The sequence below is a fragment of the Agelaius phoeniceus genome, chromosome 6 (assembly GCF_051311805.1).
Source record: "Agelaius phoeniceus isolate bAgePho1 chromosome 6, bAgePho1.hap1, whole genome shotgun sequence".
In the NCBI taxonomy this organism is placed as follows: domain Eukaryota; kingdom Metazoa; phylum Chordata; class Aves; order Passeriformes; family Icteridae; genus Agelaius; species Agelaius phoeniceus.
Window position 1 is genome coordinate 16,232,155 of NC_135270.1, and position 18,771 is coordinate 16,250,925.

An 18,771-nucleotide genomic window follows, 5' to 3' on the forward strand; every position below is an offset into this window, starting at 1 on the left:
TTTAAGTATTCTCAGATGTTAAGTAAAAAGTATATGGCTCTGTAAACCTCTATTACAAATTTTCCCATCCACACACATGTACTTTCAAAATGTATCTACAAAACTTTCACAGAATAGCCATTTTTAAAGCTATGGTTTTTAGTAATAATCAAATTACATGTACTCTGTAAAAATGTTACCATCATCCAGAATGGGTAGCATTCAAATATGGACTTAATAATTCTCATAGTGCCCTCTGCACCTTCTGCCCTCTTCCAAATATGTCAGGAGTTGACCAGAACTGGGACAAACTCTCTCATTGTAGCATTGCCTGCTCTTGTCTTTTGCTGCCAGTCTTTTTATACAGCATTCTCTAGATGTTTTTCAAGCTCCTCTTTTTCCTTCCCATCACAGTGTTCTGATTCGCAACATCTCAGCATCTGTTTCACATCTGATGCTCTTTGGCTTGAAATTCACAGAAAATGTGAAGAGGTCTGGGGAATAGTCACAGGCCCAAGGAATGTCCACCTGCTGGGGTGTTGGTGGGTGCTGGTGATAAGGCATTGTCCCACTGGTTTCCTGGTCACTGTCCTCAGTGAGAGCCTCCTTATGTCCTGAGACAGCCCACAAACAACCCCCTACCCAATCCTAAACATATTTGCTCTGGAGGTGCCACATGCAAAGAACAGGCACATCTCAGCCTTAAGAAGTGTGGTGCTGACTCCTCTGCACGACAGGATTGATCAGAGCATGTGTCCTCTCAAAAATAATATGTTTCATTATACATTTCTCCTTGATGGATTTCTTCTTCTTCAGCTTTCAGTTGTTCATGATTTTAGATAAGTGATCATCTGTAACTGTGCAGATGCTGTTCTGGTGAATAAGCAGTGTTTCTGATACAGTCTTGATAGAGCCAACACCTTTTAGTATCAACAGCCAGTGAGGGAATCTGATCCCTGGTTTATCCTAATGGCTGATTTAGACTTGCATCAACCATGACTGTGGTTCACTGTGTGTCACTGCTGTGGATCAGGAGAAACAACGACTCCGTTTACAGGAGACAGAAGAGGTTCTGTCCACTGCAGTGGTTTCCTGTGCAAAGAGAGCCACAGAACACAGCCATGCACTGAAACAGGGTGTTCCTTCTCATGGTTTTAGGATAGTCAGTGCTGTTCACTTGCAGCTCTCTGAGAGCTGTGGAAGAGGTGAAGGCTCAGGGATGGTACTTGTATCTACCAGAATGTGCACTGTTAAGGAAGCTGCCTGGATGGAAGCTTCCACTGCCTAAAATAATAACTTTGAGACCCTGAGTACTTCTTGGGTTTAACCAGCTAAGAATTGCTGAAAGGGAGAATGCCTGTTCATTATAAGCACATCTAACCAAAGTATCTGTCATGTTATACTTGCTGAGTGCTCCTCCCAAATATCAGACTGCCTATGAAAAATGCTGAATTCACAAGAGCAGCATACTGAGTCTCTGATGAATTTAGGCCCTCTCAACTATTCTACTGCCTCTCAACTGATAAAATTTCTTATCCAAAAAATTGTCTTGAATGAAGATTGGTTTTCCCCTTAAGATAGCATATATTTCAGCTAAATCCTAAGTTCTTAACTCTTTGCTGTCATCAAAGGCTCTTTGGTAAGTTTGCAAGGGGAAAAAAAATATTAGCCATGATGTCCTGGTCACCATGCAGAAAGCCAAACCAAAATTATTTGTTCTGATGTAAAAAGATTGCTTGAAATAAAAAGAGGGTGTTGGGATTACAGTTCCTCTGACAAATCAACAAAATCATAGTCCTTCAAAGGGCAGTGTTAGATTTAGCACAGAATATGTTAATTTGTGATTTTCTAAAATTAGGTTTTTAACCTTTCTTATTGCACATCCTATAGTAACCATTAGGATCTTCCTGAGTCATACACCCTTCCACCATACCCTGGCAGAATTGTTGCATCATTTCTGATTTGCCTTGGATTTTCTTTCTGTTCCCCTTCAGGAACAGTGAGGGTATCTTGGAAGACAATTATGATTTTCAAGTTCCTGCAAAGAAACATGCTGCTTCTTTATGTGGCTAAAATAAGGCAGGACTTAGTTATCACTTTAAAAGAAAAGACATTTCTCTCTCTTTGTGAGAGTGGCAATTTCTTAATTGCACTGAAGTAACTATTTAGCTGTACAAAACTACTTTGGCCAAATCTTACTTCACTAAAAGTATTTTTCATGCTCTGTAGTAACTGAAGTGCTGCAGTTGAGTGATGCTCTTCGGGATGACATCCTGCCTGAACTTGGAGTTCGATTTGAAGATCATGAAGGTACCCAGTTATCTCTTGAAACTTTGTAGGAGCTGTTTTTATAATCCTGATGTTTTCCTAAGAAGTGAGAAAAAAATTCAGACTAAATCAGTGAACTCAAGTATTGCAGAGCTAGAGTGTATCATATGTGCATCATATATATATATATTTCATATGTACTATATATAATGGCACCTAATATGTATCATATATAATGGGGCATGTATATATATGAATATATATTATGGAACTGTATATTGTAATACATGTACAGAATAAAAAAAATACATTGTAATATTTTTCACCTTTTTGTATAACACCTAATTTCTTAGTCACTTTTGAGTAGCCACTGAGTTGTATTTGCATTTAGCATGCAAAAATAAAACAGTTATCACAGGGTGAATACATTTATCTTTGATTAATCAAGAAATTAATCCATCTCTTTTGCTTCTTTAGGACTTCCAACCGTGGTTAAATTAGTGGATAAGGACACATTATTGAAAGAAAGAGAAGAAAAGAAAAAGGTAATTATTTTAAGCATCCCATGTTTTTAATATTTAAACTAATGTGTGAACTATGGATATTTTTACATTTCTTTGATAATTCATAAGAAAAATCATAGCAAACTAGCAACAAGGAAGATGACATAAGAGAATTGATACAAAAAAATTAAGTGTGTTGAAAAAAAGAAACAGCTTCTTTTTTGGAAACAGCTTCTTGAAAACTTTTTATGGGACCTAGTGAATACCTCAAAGATTTTTTATTTTATTGCTTTTTAGGGTCATCATATAACTAAGGGGTGTTCAGTATTGCATTCAAACTGTCTTTTCTCTCTGGAAGAACAATTCCAATGAGAAGCTAATTCAGACTTCTTTTGTTTGTACAAATGAAGTCAACATTTTCCATAGAACTAGTCTGTATTCATCTGATATGTGAGGGAAAAATGTACTGGCTAAATCTTAATTAATATAGTATGGAATAGTGAGATATTCAGGATGTGGGGGCAAGAATTCATGTTACTCTGTAAAGCTTGAATTTTGAATTCACATGCACAAAGTTTGTACAGACCCCCTGCTTTTGGCACTTCCTAGTATTAATATTTGACTTTGTAATATTTAAAAGTAACACTTCATATGTCCATCTTCAATTTTACCAAATAATAAAATTCTATCATGACTAGAAATCTTTGAAAGACTTTCTAACATTTCTCCTTCCACGTTGATGTTTTTTAGAAAAGGGAGAAGTAATTTTAGTCAATTCCAGATGTTTTCATTAGAGTGACATTTGAAGGCAGTTTGTTTAATGCTGCTGGGTAGGAGCTGCAGCCAGAGTCCCTTTTCCTTGGCAACAGCATTATGTTCAGTTCTGGCAGAACACTTAGAGAACTGACAGGTCTCTCCCAGGCAAGTGCAAGATGGGATTTTTAGCAAGTTGGCTAAATTTGGATAGTTGTTTCCCTAGGAACATCAAGTGATACAACTGCTGCTTGAGGAACTGTGATATCTTCACAATTTGAGGCAAGAGCTTAAAATATCATTGAAATACAGTCTTTTTAAAAAGTCATTTGCAAAACAGTTTTCCCCCTCAAATGATAGGACAATTTATTTAAGGTATTCTATTACAGGTATCCATTTTGCATGCAAAATGCATTCTGAACAGTTAGAACTGGTTTAACTGTGAATAAAAGCAAATGAAATCAAAGTCATACAGTGGGAAGTATCAGACAATCCTAATTATAAGGCATGCTGGGTTTGCTGCAGGTCATGCTGCTAGTTCTGTCTGTAATTAGATATCCAGGGGAGCTGGCTCAGGTTTGTAGAAAACAACCAAATGGAATAGTGCATTACCTTTTACTCACCAACTCTGCCTCTCACAGATAGAAGAAGAGAAAAAAAGGAAGAAAGAAGAAGCAGCCAGGAAAAAACAACAGCAGGAAGTAAGTAACCTCATTTTGAGGGAAAGTGTAGGCAGCAGTAGTCACGTGCAGGAAAGACCATTAGAACACAGGCTCTCTGCCCAGCCTTAACCAGGTCTCCATTTCTTTTTTTTTGTTTACAATTTCCTGCTCAGAATGCCTTTGGCTTGCAGTTCAGGCTTGGAATTTCAATTCTGATAGAGAAGCCATTTTTGAAAACACAACCAAAGCCTGAAAAAACTTACTACAGAAGAACTTGTAGCACTTAATTTCAGTCTATAAACAGTATTACTCAATTGACAAAGTAGTATCTCATTTATTATTTGATTCTAATATCATAGGTATATGTGAAAGGGTTTAGTTTTCTCCTTTTTTTTTTCTTTTTCTCTATAAGAAATCCCCTATTCCTTATGATTGTGCAGAGAAATGTTTTATCTCTGTGATTGAAATTTACATAGCTCAAAGATTTTGGGCTTTGGATGGGTATTAGACAGAGGAGATGAACTCATAAGAAAAAATATTGTTTGCCATGCTGATGACTTTAACAGTACAGGAAATATATTCCTGTGTTATAAGAGGAAGAAAACTTTTAGACAGCACCACATACAAAAATAAAACAAGATAAATAGCATTTATCAGCCACAAATTCCAAGTACCTTTTTTCATTTTTTAAAAAAGGTGATTCCCTTGCATAGGGCAAAAATTACATGGAAAAGATTCTGAGATGTGCTTGTTTACAGACAAGGGAGAGTTCAGTTTGTTTTCAGTGCAGTTACTGCATCTGATTCTTCTGTGACCTGCATTAAAACCTTAGCTTGTCAGCAAGAAACTTGATAAAGGTGGTTCCCCTTTGCACTGAGTTAATTCCTGAATATGTTTTATGATAGTAGCTATTCACTTTGTGTTGACTGAAGAACCAAGTTAGCAAGACTCAGATGTAGTTTTTGGAGTTTATAAGCAAATTATTTTGAGTCTCTGCAATGTATCTGTTTTATAAAGTGGTTCTCTACAGGTTTAAAACAGTTTTTTCCCTCAGACAAGCACAGCTAAGACCTACTGAGTTATTCCTCACTCCAAGTTTCTTTTCACATAATAAACAATTATGAATTGAATGCTCCTTGATTTTGAAATTATAATGTACTTTTCCTTTTACATATGTGACAGGTTGTCAGTAATTAACTGTGATGTTAATGCATGTTTTATGTTACAGGCAGCAAAACTGGAAAAAATGAAGATTCCACCACATGAAATGTTTAAATTGGAACTTGACAAATATTCCATGTTTGATGAAAATGTAAGAGACTTCTCTTCATATAGGGAGGGATTTTCCTCCCCCAGTTGTGCTTGCTTATTTGTATATGTTTGTAGCAATCTTGTTCCAAACCTCCAGGGCAGTGCTATTAATGCAGCAAGAGGAGGGAAGGAGAGAAGGAAAAGGTGATATATGAATTTAATTGTGCACTGAGGAGCAAGGTCTCTGTTAGCCATCATTTCAAGGGTATTTTCCTTCTACGTTCCTTTGTACATTCATTGTACATTTCCTTTGGCTCCCCTTACTGCAAAGCACAATACATATTGTGGGTAGGAATGTGCATGATGTTCATTCACAGACTCATTATTCTGGTGCAAGGCAGGGTATTCATTTGCAAGTACAAGCTCCCCAACTCTTCCAGAACTGATGTTTTTTGAGAGGTCCTGTGTTCCCTATTCCCTTGTGCCCACCTCTCCTGGCAAAGGGTCTCTGAAGGAACTGTATGCATAACTTTGCTCTTGATTGCTCCCCTTGGAGATAAAAGGGTTACTTGGAAAACATAAAGTACTGTTTCTTCACTTCTACTTTGGGTCATTGATCCTGCTTCTGCCTCTTCCCTTCACCTACATAAAGCACTGTTTCTTCACTGTTTCTTCACTTCTACTTTGGGTCATTGATCCTGCTTCTGCCTCTCTCTTTCACCTATACAAATTCAAGTCCCGGGGACAAGTCAGAACGGAGAGGATAAATACTGGAAAATACCCCTGCAAGCTAAGGAGAATGTCCATAAAAATGCTGATCAATCTTTCTCCATCAAGAATATAAATATCTTACTGCTTTTGCTTTAAGCCTTGAATTCAATCTGCTAGTATGATTAAAAGATTATTTTAACCATCTGTTCAGGAATTAGTCATTATTCTCTTAACTAAAACCATCTAGAAGTTAGTGGTGTAAGCTTCCCTTACGTGGTTCTGGACAGAAGATAAATACACCCTTATGCCTCTTGTTTTGCTAGGAAAGGAACATTCAGAAATAGTCAAAGTTAGCTGTCAAACTTCTAGGTGACTAAAATTAGCCAAGATACACCCCTTCCTGACAGCCTGTCATTATGACATTATCTCCCTATCTTATTAAAACATGATTCCATAGAGAACAAAAGCAGTCCAAGAACTTATCTTAAATACTCTTTTTTTTTAAATATATTTCAGGGATTTCCCACCCATGATACAGAAGGCAAAGAACTTAGCAAAGGACAAATTAAGAAGCTAAAGAAACTTTATGAAACCCAAGAAAAGCTACACAAGGAGTATCTACAAATGGTTCAGAATGGAAGTGCAAATTGAAAACAACAGGACTTTTTATGTAGAAGGCGAGTGCTGGGTTCCCATTGAAGAAGTGAGCATATACTGCTGCTTAAATTTCTGTTTACACTTTCTATTATGTGCAAAGTCAAATTCCTGTTTACGTGGGTTAATAATGTCATCTGGAAATGTAATAAAAGTCCATCATTAAAAAAAAGCCAACATGTAAGAAGTTTCTTCTCAATGATAGCAAATGTGGTTGCCAGTTCAGTTTGTGAAGGTGCTGCTCAGTCAGCAAATCCACATAAGGATTCTTGTTCATTCTAGCTGTTCAGACTTTGGTTAATTTGTCCTCCATACTGATCTCTATCTAATACCCCATGTTACAGTCAGAAAAATGTATTGCTAAAAGGGAGCTGAGTAATTTGCCCTGCAGTAAGAACAGTACTTTCCAGATGACTTTAGTATCTTTACATAAGCAGGAAAAGTGGGTAGTTCCACTATGATACTTATTCTAGCTGCTGTTATTAAAAACACTCATAAGTATACCCAGAACACTTTGCATAGTAGAAGTTAACAGTCCCTTTGTTGAAAAAGGGAACAGATCATCAACCTGCAATTTCAGTCAAGTGGGTAAGTACAAGGCAATGCACCTGCACTGAACAAACAGGTGGGAGAGACATGAAGGGCTGATGGCAGGGGTGGTGTGTTCTTGGAGCTATCCCTTCAAGGAAACAGGAGCCCTGCCAAAGTACCTGATTACCCTAAGTACTCAGCACCTAATTACCAGTTCAGAGCCATGGGGAATTAACAGAGGGTTTCCTACTGATACACAGTTTGTGGATTGATTTGCAATTGGGGAATACAGCTAGACATTGCCCTGTAGTCAAGACCGATATTTTTAACATGATGATTTAACCCTGAGATAAAAGCCTTTCTGATGTAGTATGGTCACACTATACTGCAGGGAGAGTTCTTCATTGCCTAACAATGCATTTCACTGGCAGAAGCTACTAAATCAACTAAAGTTCATGAAATCCTAAAAAATATCTCACCTACTTCACAGCTGCATGGAACAGCTAAGTGTCTGATTTGCAGAACTATATTCATTCAGTATTCTCAAGGTGACTTGCAGAAAGTCATGCTGTGACACCTCTGTTTTCTCAACTCCTTTCTCAACTGTAGTTCATGCTACAGTGATCAGGCTATGTTCCTTTTCATAATTAAGACTTAAAACATCTTTGCTTTTCCTTGATATTTTTATATTTATATTCCTCCTTCTGAGAAATGAACTCATTATTTGGAGTAACAGAAAGATCTAGTAGGGGTTTTTTCTAATTTGTGTGTATTTGCCTTTAAAAACATACATAATGTTAAGGTCAGTAAAGAAGATGCATCTTGTGTGCAGAAAATAAAATCTGTTGTGAAATAATTGTATGTGAACTTTGTGTAGTGGGGAAACTATTCTCCCTACTCCACAACCATCTTTTTGAAATGTGATTTACAGAGCTTTTCCTTTAGCTTGCTAATTTAATTAATTTTGCATTCAATATTTTATTATTCTGCTAATTTTTAATCAATTGTATAAATGCATGTTTAAACTGCACAATGATACTTTAAGCAGCCATCCATGGCCATTAGGGCAACTTCTCCATCCTGTGGTATGGGAAGAGGAAAGGTTCAATTACATTTTTTGCAGCATTTTAGATCCCAACTCCCTTTGGCCTTATCAGCTCATCCTTTTCTTCCCAGCAGGCTCCCTGAAGATGCTGTGCACTCAGGACATTTTTGAAAGGATGGGACATGCCTATGCCACTTCTGAAGTTGCAGCTTAATGTCAAATAGTGCCAGGAATTTAAATACAGAAATTGTTTTCAGTGATCTGAGTTAGCACTTACTTAAAGTGAGTTAGTATTTAACTGTGGAGAAAATGCTGTTGGATCCATGGCTGTCCTGGGCTGTAGTTTATGACATCTCCATGATAAAATCCTGGCTTGTGCCCCCAGATTTTGTTTTTTCTCTTCCTCCTATGTTTTTAGTAGAACCTAATCCAATTCCATTATTATATCAATATAAAAGAATGGGGGTTTTTTTAATGCCCTTTTTCTTTCCTAAATGCTTCATTTTGTTTCTGGGACAACTCTCCTTGCAGGGATCTTGGGAGCATTTCAGACTCACATTTTCCAAAGGTTATTTTCCGGTTTTCTGTATGCTTCCCACATGCACACACTGCTTCCTCCCTCCCTCCCTCGGTATGTTTTTTGAAATTCGGTATGCATAAAATCCTGCTAAAGGAAAACTTGGTGGCAAACAAAGAATGCTGCAGCCAGGCTTGGATGCACACTGCTTTAGATGACTTTTTCAGTGTGGGCATGCCAACTGATCTGTGGGATTACTGAATTGCACAGACAATACCTATTCCCTGGCAATCCCTCAAGGTGGCACTTAAATGAATTCCACTTTGTGAGAGAGACCTGGCAAGCAGGAGAAGGGAATGCAACAGCAATGGGCTGCAGTGTCTTAGTCATCTGTTTCCCTCAGCCAGAAAAAGGGAGAGGACAGACTACACAGTATTTAACATTTTTGGTGGTTTGTTTTCTGGGGGGGTGGGTTTTTTGTGTGTGCTTTTTTTAAGGTTGTGTATGCATATACACTCTTAGGGAAGCCAGTCTGAAATATGATTTTCTAAACATTATGAAAAATTATGAAAATCCTCATAGCAAAATCTTAGAATTTTAAAATATTTTAATTTTCTGGAACAGAGACCTCATCTTGCTCAGACAACATGGAGCTTTTCATTTCCCACCTATCAAAGAATTTATTCAGAGATGGCAAGGGAAGATAAAAGAGTGGTGTTTCTGTTTTAAATTGCACCCTTGGCTGAAGCCCAAACTTGGCAGCAGCAAAATTTGTTTGTCTCTTGCTCAGAGTGTGCCTTTCAGCCTTTCTGATGTGAAAATTCCCATTAACGTCAAATGTGAATACTGCTCCACTCAGGAGAACAAATTCCTCCCATCACTCAGTTTGCTCAGATACTGGAAGAAAAAAATCTGTGAATTGTTCCACGTGAGCTTGATGCCACCAATCTTTTCAAAGACTTTCAGCTGGTGAGTGCTGATTACCTTTATGGCACTCTCTTTGACCTGTTTATAACAACATTTTTATTTGCTGTCTCCTGTTGCACAGAGGCTCTAGTACATTTTAAGTGTGCAAATAAGCAATTCTCTGTCACATACAGTGCATAGCTTAGAATGAAGAAAAATAAATTGAAGGTAAGTTGAAGCATTCTCATCTGGTGGTAGTTGTTGGACCAACTTCAGCTGCCTCTTTATTACACAACTTCAATATGGGAAGGAATTTCACTCCACTCTGATTTCACAAGGCAATTTCTATATGTACCACATGCATAGTACTTAACATGCCTTGAGACAGAACACATTAATTAAGAAGCACATCAGCTATTTAGTGCCAAGGCTCTGCTTAGCAATGATCAAACTTCTTCCTCCCCTGCAGGAAAAGTCATTGACAGAGGAAATCTTATATCTCAGATGAGGCTGTGAATGTCTGGCATCTCACCCAGTGAGAGCAGTTTCCATTAATACCCACTAAAGGGCAGAAGACACAGACAGTTTTAATGCCACTTACAGACCTCAGCCTAAGCTTGCTCTGCAGTGTCAAGTGCATCTGCTTGGCAGCTCTGGCACAATCCCTTCCCTCCTTGGTTCTCCAAGCTCTTGCATGTGAGGCTGGGTGCTTAAATCGAGCCAGGGTGATTCAGCAGATATCCCTGTGCAGCTCCCTGCAGGGGAGCAGCACCTGACAGCAAGATGACTCCACAGATTGTGCTTTATCCACTGTCATGGAGTCTAGCACTGTGCTACGAGAGGTCAGACAGCAGTCAGCAAAAATCCCTCACTGACCATGGGAGAGTTAATGCCTTTGGAGACAGGCACTGAAAATCCAGAGGTGTAAGTGAAATGTGTGTCCACCTTGATAGACAAGCACAGAAAGGTGCAGCTAGATCTCACACCTGTCTGGCATCTTTGTAGGAGACAAAGTTTGGAGGTTGTACTCAGTATCTGAGCAGCTTTTAGCAAAATAGAGATTGACAGAAAAATCTTAAAAGAATACTTGATAGCTATGAGCCAGCAGCAAGCACAGAGGTGTGGAGTAGGAATACCTTGAGATAAGCCCTTCTCTCAGAGTTCATTATGGTCTTCTTTGGAACACTGAGAATCAAGCATAGTCACTACCATGAATGCATACCTGACCTTAAAAAGTCACTACTATGAGTAAGGTCTCAAAATTATGGATTACTGGAAATACAAGGAAGCTGTTAACCTGCTGATGTTAGAAAAAGGACTTGTTTGGAGAAACAGGGAAAGGAAGCTGGAAGCAATATAAAGAAGGGGAACATTCCACTGAACATGTCCTCTGGACCACCAAATCTGCTTGTTTGTGCAACTGGCTTTAACATTCCTGCAGTTCTTTCAAAGTGATCTCATTTTTTAATTACAGTATTGGTATCTAATTAAAGATTCCTTGGTTATGCCTGTAACTTAAATTCCTACTGTAAATTATTTAATCCAACATTAATATATTGACTAGTTGTTATAAAATATTGGTCTCATTGCTTCCAAACACTAGATGTTACAGAAATCCAAGCTGCAGCCCTAGAGAAAACTTCTTAGAACAAGGGGACAGGAGAAAAGGATTAGAGGTTTTTCTCCAATTGAGTGAAAGATGACTGAAAATCTGGAAGTGGCTCCTGGTGCTGAAATTGCCCAATGCTTTCAGAGTGCCACGCACACAGAATGTGGGCTGACAGTGGGCTTTTCCTGGCTGCTCTACCAGGGAATTGTGTCCAAGCTGAAGATGGCACTGCCCTGACCGCCTTTGCTGTGGAGGAGCTGTAAGGCAGCAGCAGCAGCAGCACATTTCTCATTTCTCAGGCCAGGCACGGTGCCTCAGAAACCACCTGGATCCTCTCCCAGCATGGATCATCTTAATGACAAATGGCAGTTCCTGAGACATGCAGGGATCTCATTGCTGACATGGTGGATAGCCCACCCAGCTGAAATGTTGTCATGGCTATGTCCTTCTGAGGACAGGTCAGAGAGGTGAAGTGGTGGAGATGCTCTGATTCTACCCAGGGGCAGAAGAATGAGCTGAGGATTTCTGGTGACAATGAAGGGCCGATAGGGTGACACCGCTGTGGGTGCTTGGGACAGGCCCACAGCCTCAGGGTCACAGGCCCTGGTTCTTCCGCGGGGCTGACATTGCTGGAGGACCAGCAGGGCCGGCACAAGCCCTCCAGGAGGTTCCCGGGGTTAACTTTTCTCTGCAGAAGCCGGGCAGGAAAGGGGTGCTGCTGTCACTTTAAGGGCGCGGGCACGCGCCGTCCCCTGCGGCCCCGCCCCGCCCCGCATCACGCGCTCGCCTCGCGCGCGCCCGCGGCCTCGCGCGCCTCCCGCCCGCACGCTCTGATTGGCCGAGCGCCGCCCGCCGAACAGTCAACATGGCCCGCGTGCGGCGTGGCGGCCGCGGCGCCGCCGGGGCCAATCGGCGGCGCCCTTGCTGAGGGAGGGGCCCGCGCCGCGGCCAATGGGACGCGTCTTTGTTAGCGGCGGCGCTGCCCGAGCGAGGAGGCTGCGAGGAGCCCGGCGGCGCTGCGGCCTCTGCGGCGTGAGGGGCGCGGGCAGGTGAGGGCGGGCGGCCCCGGGCTCCGGGCCCTGCGCCCCGGGCACCCGGCGGGCACAGCGGACGGGCCGAGCCGGGCGCCGCCACCGCGGCGCGGCACTGGGGATTCTCTCAGGGCCCGCTCAGGGGCGGAGCACGGCGGCCACCGCAGCCGCGCGGCGCGGAGGGGTTCGCGCCCGGCCTGCCGCGGTTCCATTTTAAGGGCGGATCCAGAAGTTGGGGCCCACGGAACGGGTCCCGCGTTGCTCCGTGCCTGGGGCCGGGGAACGCGGGGGTTCCGGCCGCATGTATGGCCGCGCTGCCTGGCAGCGCGCCCGCCCTGTCCCCGCCCTCCCAGGGGAGCGGGGGAGGAGGAGGAGGAGGGCGGCCGGGAGGGAGGGCTGCTGGTGCTGAGCGCTGCCCCCGGCGCTCTCACGCCGCCGTGCTCGGGTTGAGGCAAGGCCTTCGCTGCTTGGCTGGGGTGCGAAGCTTTCGCCTGATCTCAGGCACGGTGTTGTGTTCCCCCAGCGCGGCGGGCGGTTCGGGGGCTGGGTTTTGCATTTCGGGTTCCTTGCCTCCCATTTGAGGGCCTGTTTGAAATTTTCTTTGATGCTGCGATTGTTTACTGCACACAATACCGGTGGCCGTAGGATTTGTCAGATTCCCTTCCTGTAGCATCTGCTCACGAGGCTTTCAAATAGAAAGGTAGAGCGAGTGTGGGAATTACGGATGAAGCCGGAATTACTGGGAACATTTTTGTGAGGTCATCTCAAAACAAAATAATGTTCCTTTTACAAAACTTCGGAGGTGAGCTAAGTATTCCTCATCTCCGGGGCTTGTGGAACGGGTGAATGAGTTTCTTCCTCAAATAATTTTTCATGACTCCTTCTTATTATTCTTACAGAAAGTATCCGACTGTTTGTTTGTGGCTTCCCTCAGGGTTACAGCTCAATGCCTCTGAAACGGAAGCTGTAACTTTCTCTTCTGATTTGTTGTAGTTACGGAAAACACTTAACAGCTGTGGGCAGGAGTCTTCCTGTGAGTTCAGGAGCCCTTCAGTTTCCTGTTTTGTCCTTCAGTTGTGTTTAGCAGGTTTGTGCAAGGCAGAGAAGATTTATTCCGTATACACTTCTATTCATGAGTACATCTTGCCAGGGTGTAGATTTTGTCCTTGAATTTGTGTCTTTCAGGACATTGTCCTTGTAATGAACTCTTCCTATCGTGGTGTACATCCAGTTTACAGTTTCCTGCAGCTTTAAGGGATTGATGGTGTGTGACATTTGTGCCAGACAAGTTGCAGCAGTAGCCTGCCTTGTAGCACAGGGGCTTGATCTGATCTCCTCCATCCCCAAAGCTTCATCTGCGTGAGTCATTGGGAAACAGGGAACTGCCCAGGAGAAATGAGGCACTAATGTGGCCTTTAATGGTGGTGGCAGCAATAATAATTGTTGTTACTTCCTTGGGTTCAGGTTGCTTTTTCCTGTCTTCGTTGCCTGTAAAGTTGCTTGCAAAGCAATGGAGACAATGGCCATGAGGGCTTAGTGCTTTGGTACTGGTTTTTTTCAACTGGTGTGTGCTGAACTCTAGCTCTAAAATTACCTTTCCCCCCGGTAGTGGCCTTTACCAGCTCGTCCCAAACATTTTTGTTGGTGCCTCTGTGGCAGTGAAGTCAGTGCAAGGCAGCTGGAAGGAAACTGGGAATCAGAAGCTGTCTTCTAAGAAAGTTGCATCTAATTATTTATTTGTATACTTCTTTTTACTTTCCAGTTGCCAAAGGCACAACTCTAGGGGTTAAACAAGACTTGAAGTATGTATTTGCACCAGGGAATGGTGATTTTTTTCTTTTTTCGTTTTTGCTTGTTCCTTGGTGAGTGGCTTTTGTCAGAACATGCCCAGTTCATGCCTGTTGCAGTGGAGATGAATTCAGCTGCTATTCAAACATTATTCCATGTTTTCCAAACACACATGAGGATCTTGTCTTCCCTTCAGAAATAGTTCCCTGCAGGAAATACAGCACAAACAGCTGAGCAGAAGAATTTTCATGTGGAGTAGAGTCTGTTCCATTAGCTGGGTTGCTCGGCCAAGGCTGGAAGTCACAAGTCTCGGAGGGTAACTCTTAAGTACTGCCAGTCTGCATTTTTAGTTGCCTGCTGTTGCCTCTTCTCATAGTGACTGGCATCATATAACTTGTTGGCTGAACTCTGATATTAGGTCAATTTGCTCTGTTTTACCTTTTTATCGTATCTTTTTTCCCCTGCCTTCTGTTGCTGTGGAAGGAAATGCTCATTTACGCTCCTTTTCTTCAGCTGTGAGATTGAAAAAATCTGGTTTGCTCTAGCAGGTGGTTGCTGGCATTGCCACTCTCTCCTGTTATGTGTAAGGCAAGAGGAAGTGTTTGGAAGCAAATCAGCCTGAGCTGGTGGAGCACCTCCTCTGCCAGAAGCCCCTTTGTTTTGAGCCTGTAGGGTGGGCTTCCAGGCTTCTATGGGAGATGTGAACAGCTTCCTGTGGACTCATCTGAAGTGCACTTTTAGTACTGCTGAAAACCAGCAAAGCTTTTCAACTCAGTTTGCAACGGTTGTGCAAGTGTTGCTTTTGCAGCTGAGGGCAGCATTCAGCATTTTCCAGATGGAAGAGTGCGTGCAATCTCTGGGCTGCCGCTCAAGTTGGCATTAGCACTCAGGTTCTTCTTTGGTAGCCCTCTGTTGGAAGCTGGGCCTGAGATCAGCCTCTTTGGCCTTCAGAGAGCTGGAGAAATCAGACCTGCCAGCTCTGAATGATTGAAGCTGCTTTTTGTTCTGAATTTGACTCGCAGGCCAAGGTCTGCTTTCGTGAAAGTTTGGTGGTGGAAAACATCACCTGTGCTTCTATGGCAGGTACTGATTACTGTGATTTGTGAGCAGCTTTTTAAAGTGGGGGTAAAAACCCCAACCTCTGTTACTGAAATACTGAAATGTGCAGGCTGGGCTATTTCACCCCAGAAAAGAAAGAACAGCAGAATAAGTTAGACAATCTGGCTCCCTCTGGTTTCTCAGGAGAGCTAATTTAGATATTGGGGGCTGGGGTAGCTGTGCTAAACTTGGTTCCAGTCATTGTTAATAATGAGATTTTAACTTCTCTCTTGCCTCTTCATTTTCTGACTCCTGATAAATAAGGAGCAAATCTTAATACAGGGGATTCTCTCTTCCTATCTACTGTCAAAACCTCTTCTCTTGCTAAATAATTGTCTTCTAGTTGGTGTTTTTTTAATCTAGCAACAGTTTTAGGCACATTGTAGAGCAGCAGAAGCAGCTACTCACAAAAATAACCCTGATTAGACAGACATGTGAAACATTTTTCTCTGCCTGGGTGATAAAAGAAAAAAGTGATTTGGAAGTTATTGTAATTAATTCGTTTGAACTTTTGCTCAAGTGTGCTATATAGGCAGAGATTAAAAATTCATTATTTACTATGATGCTGTCAAGGAATTAGAAAATAATACATTTATGTCTTCCTCTTTGGCTTTTTTTTGATAGAATGCTGAGCTAATCTAGGAAACTGTGGCACTTACCTTCAGACTGAAAACCCATGATTGGGTAGAAATTCATTAATATCTGGAGTATTTAACAGAAAAAATAAGTTCTAGGAGGGTAAAACCACCTGACAGACTTCAAAAACTGAGCAAGTTTCATTTTGAGTTGGGTACTGTGGTAGCTATTCAGTTTCCTGGGAGGGATTATGCATGATGAATTTTATAGAAAAAAACAGTAGCTGTTAATTTGCATTGATGTTTTAAACAATGACCTGTTCTATTTTCATCTTCTGTTGAGGTAAACAAATTACTGTTCAAGTATTTTTAAGCACTACTTTTCAATTTGCAGGTGGATACAGGCACAGATAACAGATGGCAGATAACAGGTATGTTGGGCTGTTTTCCTGAAATTAAATCAAGGTAGTTAGGAGCCAAGTGTATATCTGGTGTTCTGCTGGAGAAGTTTTGTTGGTTTTTTTTTAACCTGTGATGAGTGGATTACCAGACTTGGATAAGAATAAAATGTTAATATTTTTCTAAATATAAAGAATATAAATAATTATTTATTTATAATTTATATAAATAAATATAAATATATGCTATAAAGAACTGAAGAGCCTTAGTGTTTCTCTAATCTGTGTAATTTAAGCATGCAAAAAGGCACCTTTTTTTTCTAGTTTATGTAGTATGTTTTGACCATACATTATTTTTATGGAACTGGTGCAAATCTATATGTGCTGCTGCTCTTCTGAGGCTTGCAGTGCTGGATAAGCTAGTCTGTCCTGTACCTGATAATACCCATTTGCATATGTGCTATCTCTTCTGGTTTTGTGTGTTAGGGTTAATTTCAGCACTTTCCAGTGTGCATTTTGTGACCTCTAAGGTGGCGGGGAGCGCAGGGAATACTGGCTGGCTGTTGACTCATGCTGGGCCCTCTCCTTCTCCAGCCTAGGAAGTGAGATGGAAGACCTTGCCAGCAGGGAGCTGGGGAGGCCAGGGACATGTCTTTTAGAATAGGAGTGAATGTTTCTATCAAAACAGTTTGTCAGAGAAGTTGGATACAGAGCTTTTATCTCTTGTTCATCTTCCTTTCATAGCTGCATCCTTTCTCATGTTTTTCTCCATCACTTAGACTAAAAGTGTCTCATATTTTCATCTGTGAGTAAAAACACTTTCCTGTGCAGAGTGAATGGCCACATGATTCAGCCTGAATCATACACATGATTGGCCAGCCATTCACTTAATGAGATGAATTTATCTGTCAGAGGTTTTTGTTTTGGGCTTGTTATGTTTTTTTTGAGGTTGGTTTGTTTCTTTTTAGTTTTCACAAGCTTGAAGACATAAATGTGCCTTTTATTAGGATACTTGTCTATAAAGCATGTCTGTAGTAAACCAGAGTACTTAAATGCTGACATTTGTGTAATGTGATGCTATTTTAATATGTTACCCTTTGAATTCTTTTAGTAAAACAGAAGATACTGCTTCAGAGTCTCTGGAGGCTGCTAAAAATGCAAGCAACAAAAAAGGTATGAAATACATAGTAGTCGGTGACATTACAGAAGTGTAACAAGCCTTTTCAGTCAAAACTGAAGATGTGTTCACAGCTGAAAGCAAAACTATGAAAACAATGGTTTTTAAGCTAACTGTTCACTTTCTGATGTTTTCCATGTTTATTGCAGCCAAAACCAGAGTGCAGGCTGTATTTTTGTGTGTGTTGTGACTGTGGTGCTTTACCATTGCCTGAAATTACCCTCTAGACCCTTGCAATAAGGCCTGCAAAGACTGGCTTGTAACAACATGTATTCTTTGTCAGCATAATTGCCAAAATGGGCAGTTCTGTTTGTATGCTAGTTCTTTACTCTCTTGTTTCTCAGAAAGTGCATCTTCAGAATGTGTCTTGGAAGTTTTTACTCTCCATTAGCAAGGTCTACAGATAACTGCTGAGTAGTGTTTTTCAAATTAATGTTTCTGAGTGCAGAAAAGCTACAGTTCCATTATTTCTCCAGATACTCAAATTCATAAGTTTTAGTGAAATATGTTTCATATATGTGGTCACTGAATGTTCTTTAGGTCTCCCTCATTACCTTTTTTTTTTTTTTCAATAAATCCTTTGTGACTGGCAATTGAAAATTGCATGAAAACTGGTAGACACCATTGAATAATTTTTAAAGTCAAGTTGCTTGAGAAAAAACAACAACAAAATTCCAAATAAGTAAGAAGAACAAAGCAACACACAAATGCAAGCGTATAAAAGCTTCGCCATGTTAGTGTGTGCTGTGCAAATTATTGGGTTTTTAATGTCTGGGGAAAAGAGCACTGAGAAAGAATGGAAAGATGTGAAAAGCAAAAGTCGTCACACCATTACACGGTGCATGGTTATTAATAAGGGTTTTTAACACCTAACCAGAGGCATTTTAGATCTGAACTCCTGTAAAAGTTGTCTTCTGGGAAGTGTTGTGATGGTTGAGGAGTCTCACAGATTATAAAATCTTCTTGAGGTAAATATAAGTGGTTGTCAGGGTCACAGTGCTGTGCTGCTTATTGTACTGTACACAGAGTTGGAAGGGCTTTTTCAGGAGTCACACTAACTGGAAAACATAGGTCTTGGAAGTATAATTCAGTGGTTCTCCTCCTGAAAATTTATATGTGGCTTTAAAGGTACAGTTTATACAGAAGGATAGAGAAACTTCTGCTTTGTACTTTCTTACATAAGGGGAAAACAGGAAATTTGCCTATGTTGTCAGTGTAGTACTTGCTTGTAAAAGCAACTGATAGATTTGCAAAGAGAGGAGTGCTTTTTCTACCATTATCCAACTTTATATTCATGAAAGCTGGTCCTGAAGTA

At 41.0% G+C, this 18,771-nt stretch overlaps 2 protein-coding genes across 7 annotated transcripts in view; both read left to right on the forward strand.

Moving 5' to 3' along the window:
* CARS1 (cysteinyl-tRNA synthetase 1) overlaps positions 1-8,741 on the forward strand; it is a 33,914-nt gene extending 25,173 nt beyond the window's left edge. For 2 of the 4 annotated variants that reach the window (XM_054635122.2, XM_054635121.2), the window contains 5 exons: positions 2,209-2,289; positions 2,725-2,792; positions 4,145-4,204; positions 5,394-5,477; positions 6,644-8,168. In XM_054635122.2, coding sequence (XP_054491097.2) covers positions 2,209-2,289; positions 2,725-2,792; positions 4,145-4,204; positions 5,394-5,477; positions 6,644-6,778 — 428 coding nt within the window. In that variant the 3' untranslated portion in view covers positions 6,779-8,168. Of the gene's footprint in view, positions 1-2,208; positions 2,290-2,724; positions 2,793-4,144; positions 4,205-5,393; positions 5,478-6,643; positions 8,169-8,488 lie in introns of those variants that run through there. The other 2 variants (XR_013182727.1, XR_013182728.1) reach the window with 2 other exon arrangements.
* A 3,539-nt stretch (positions 8,742-12,280) lies between these two features.
* The window catches only part of NAP1L4 (nucleosome assembly protein 1 like 4), a 28,704-nt gene continuing 22,213 nt past the window's right edge, over positions 12,281-18,771 (forward strand). The window contains exons 1-3 of one of the 3 annotated variants that reach the window (XM_054634595.2): positions 12,281-12,438; positions 16,276-16,312; positions 17,391-17,452. In XM_054634595.2, the coding sequence (XP_054490570.1) occupies positions 16,299-16,312; positions 17,391-17,452 (76 nt within the window). In that variant the 5' untranslated portion in view covers positions 12,281-12,438; positions 16,276-16,298. The remainder of the gene's footprint in view (positions 12,439-16,275; positions 16,313-17,390; positions 17,453-18,771) is intronic. The other 2 variants (XM_054634597.2, XR_008534423.2) reach the window with 2 other exon arrangements.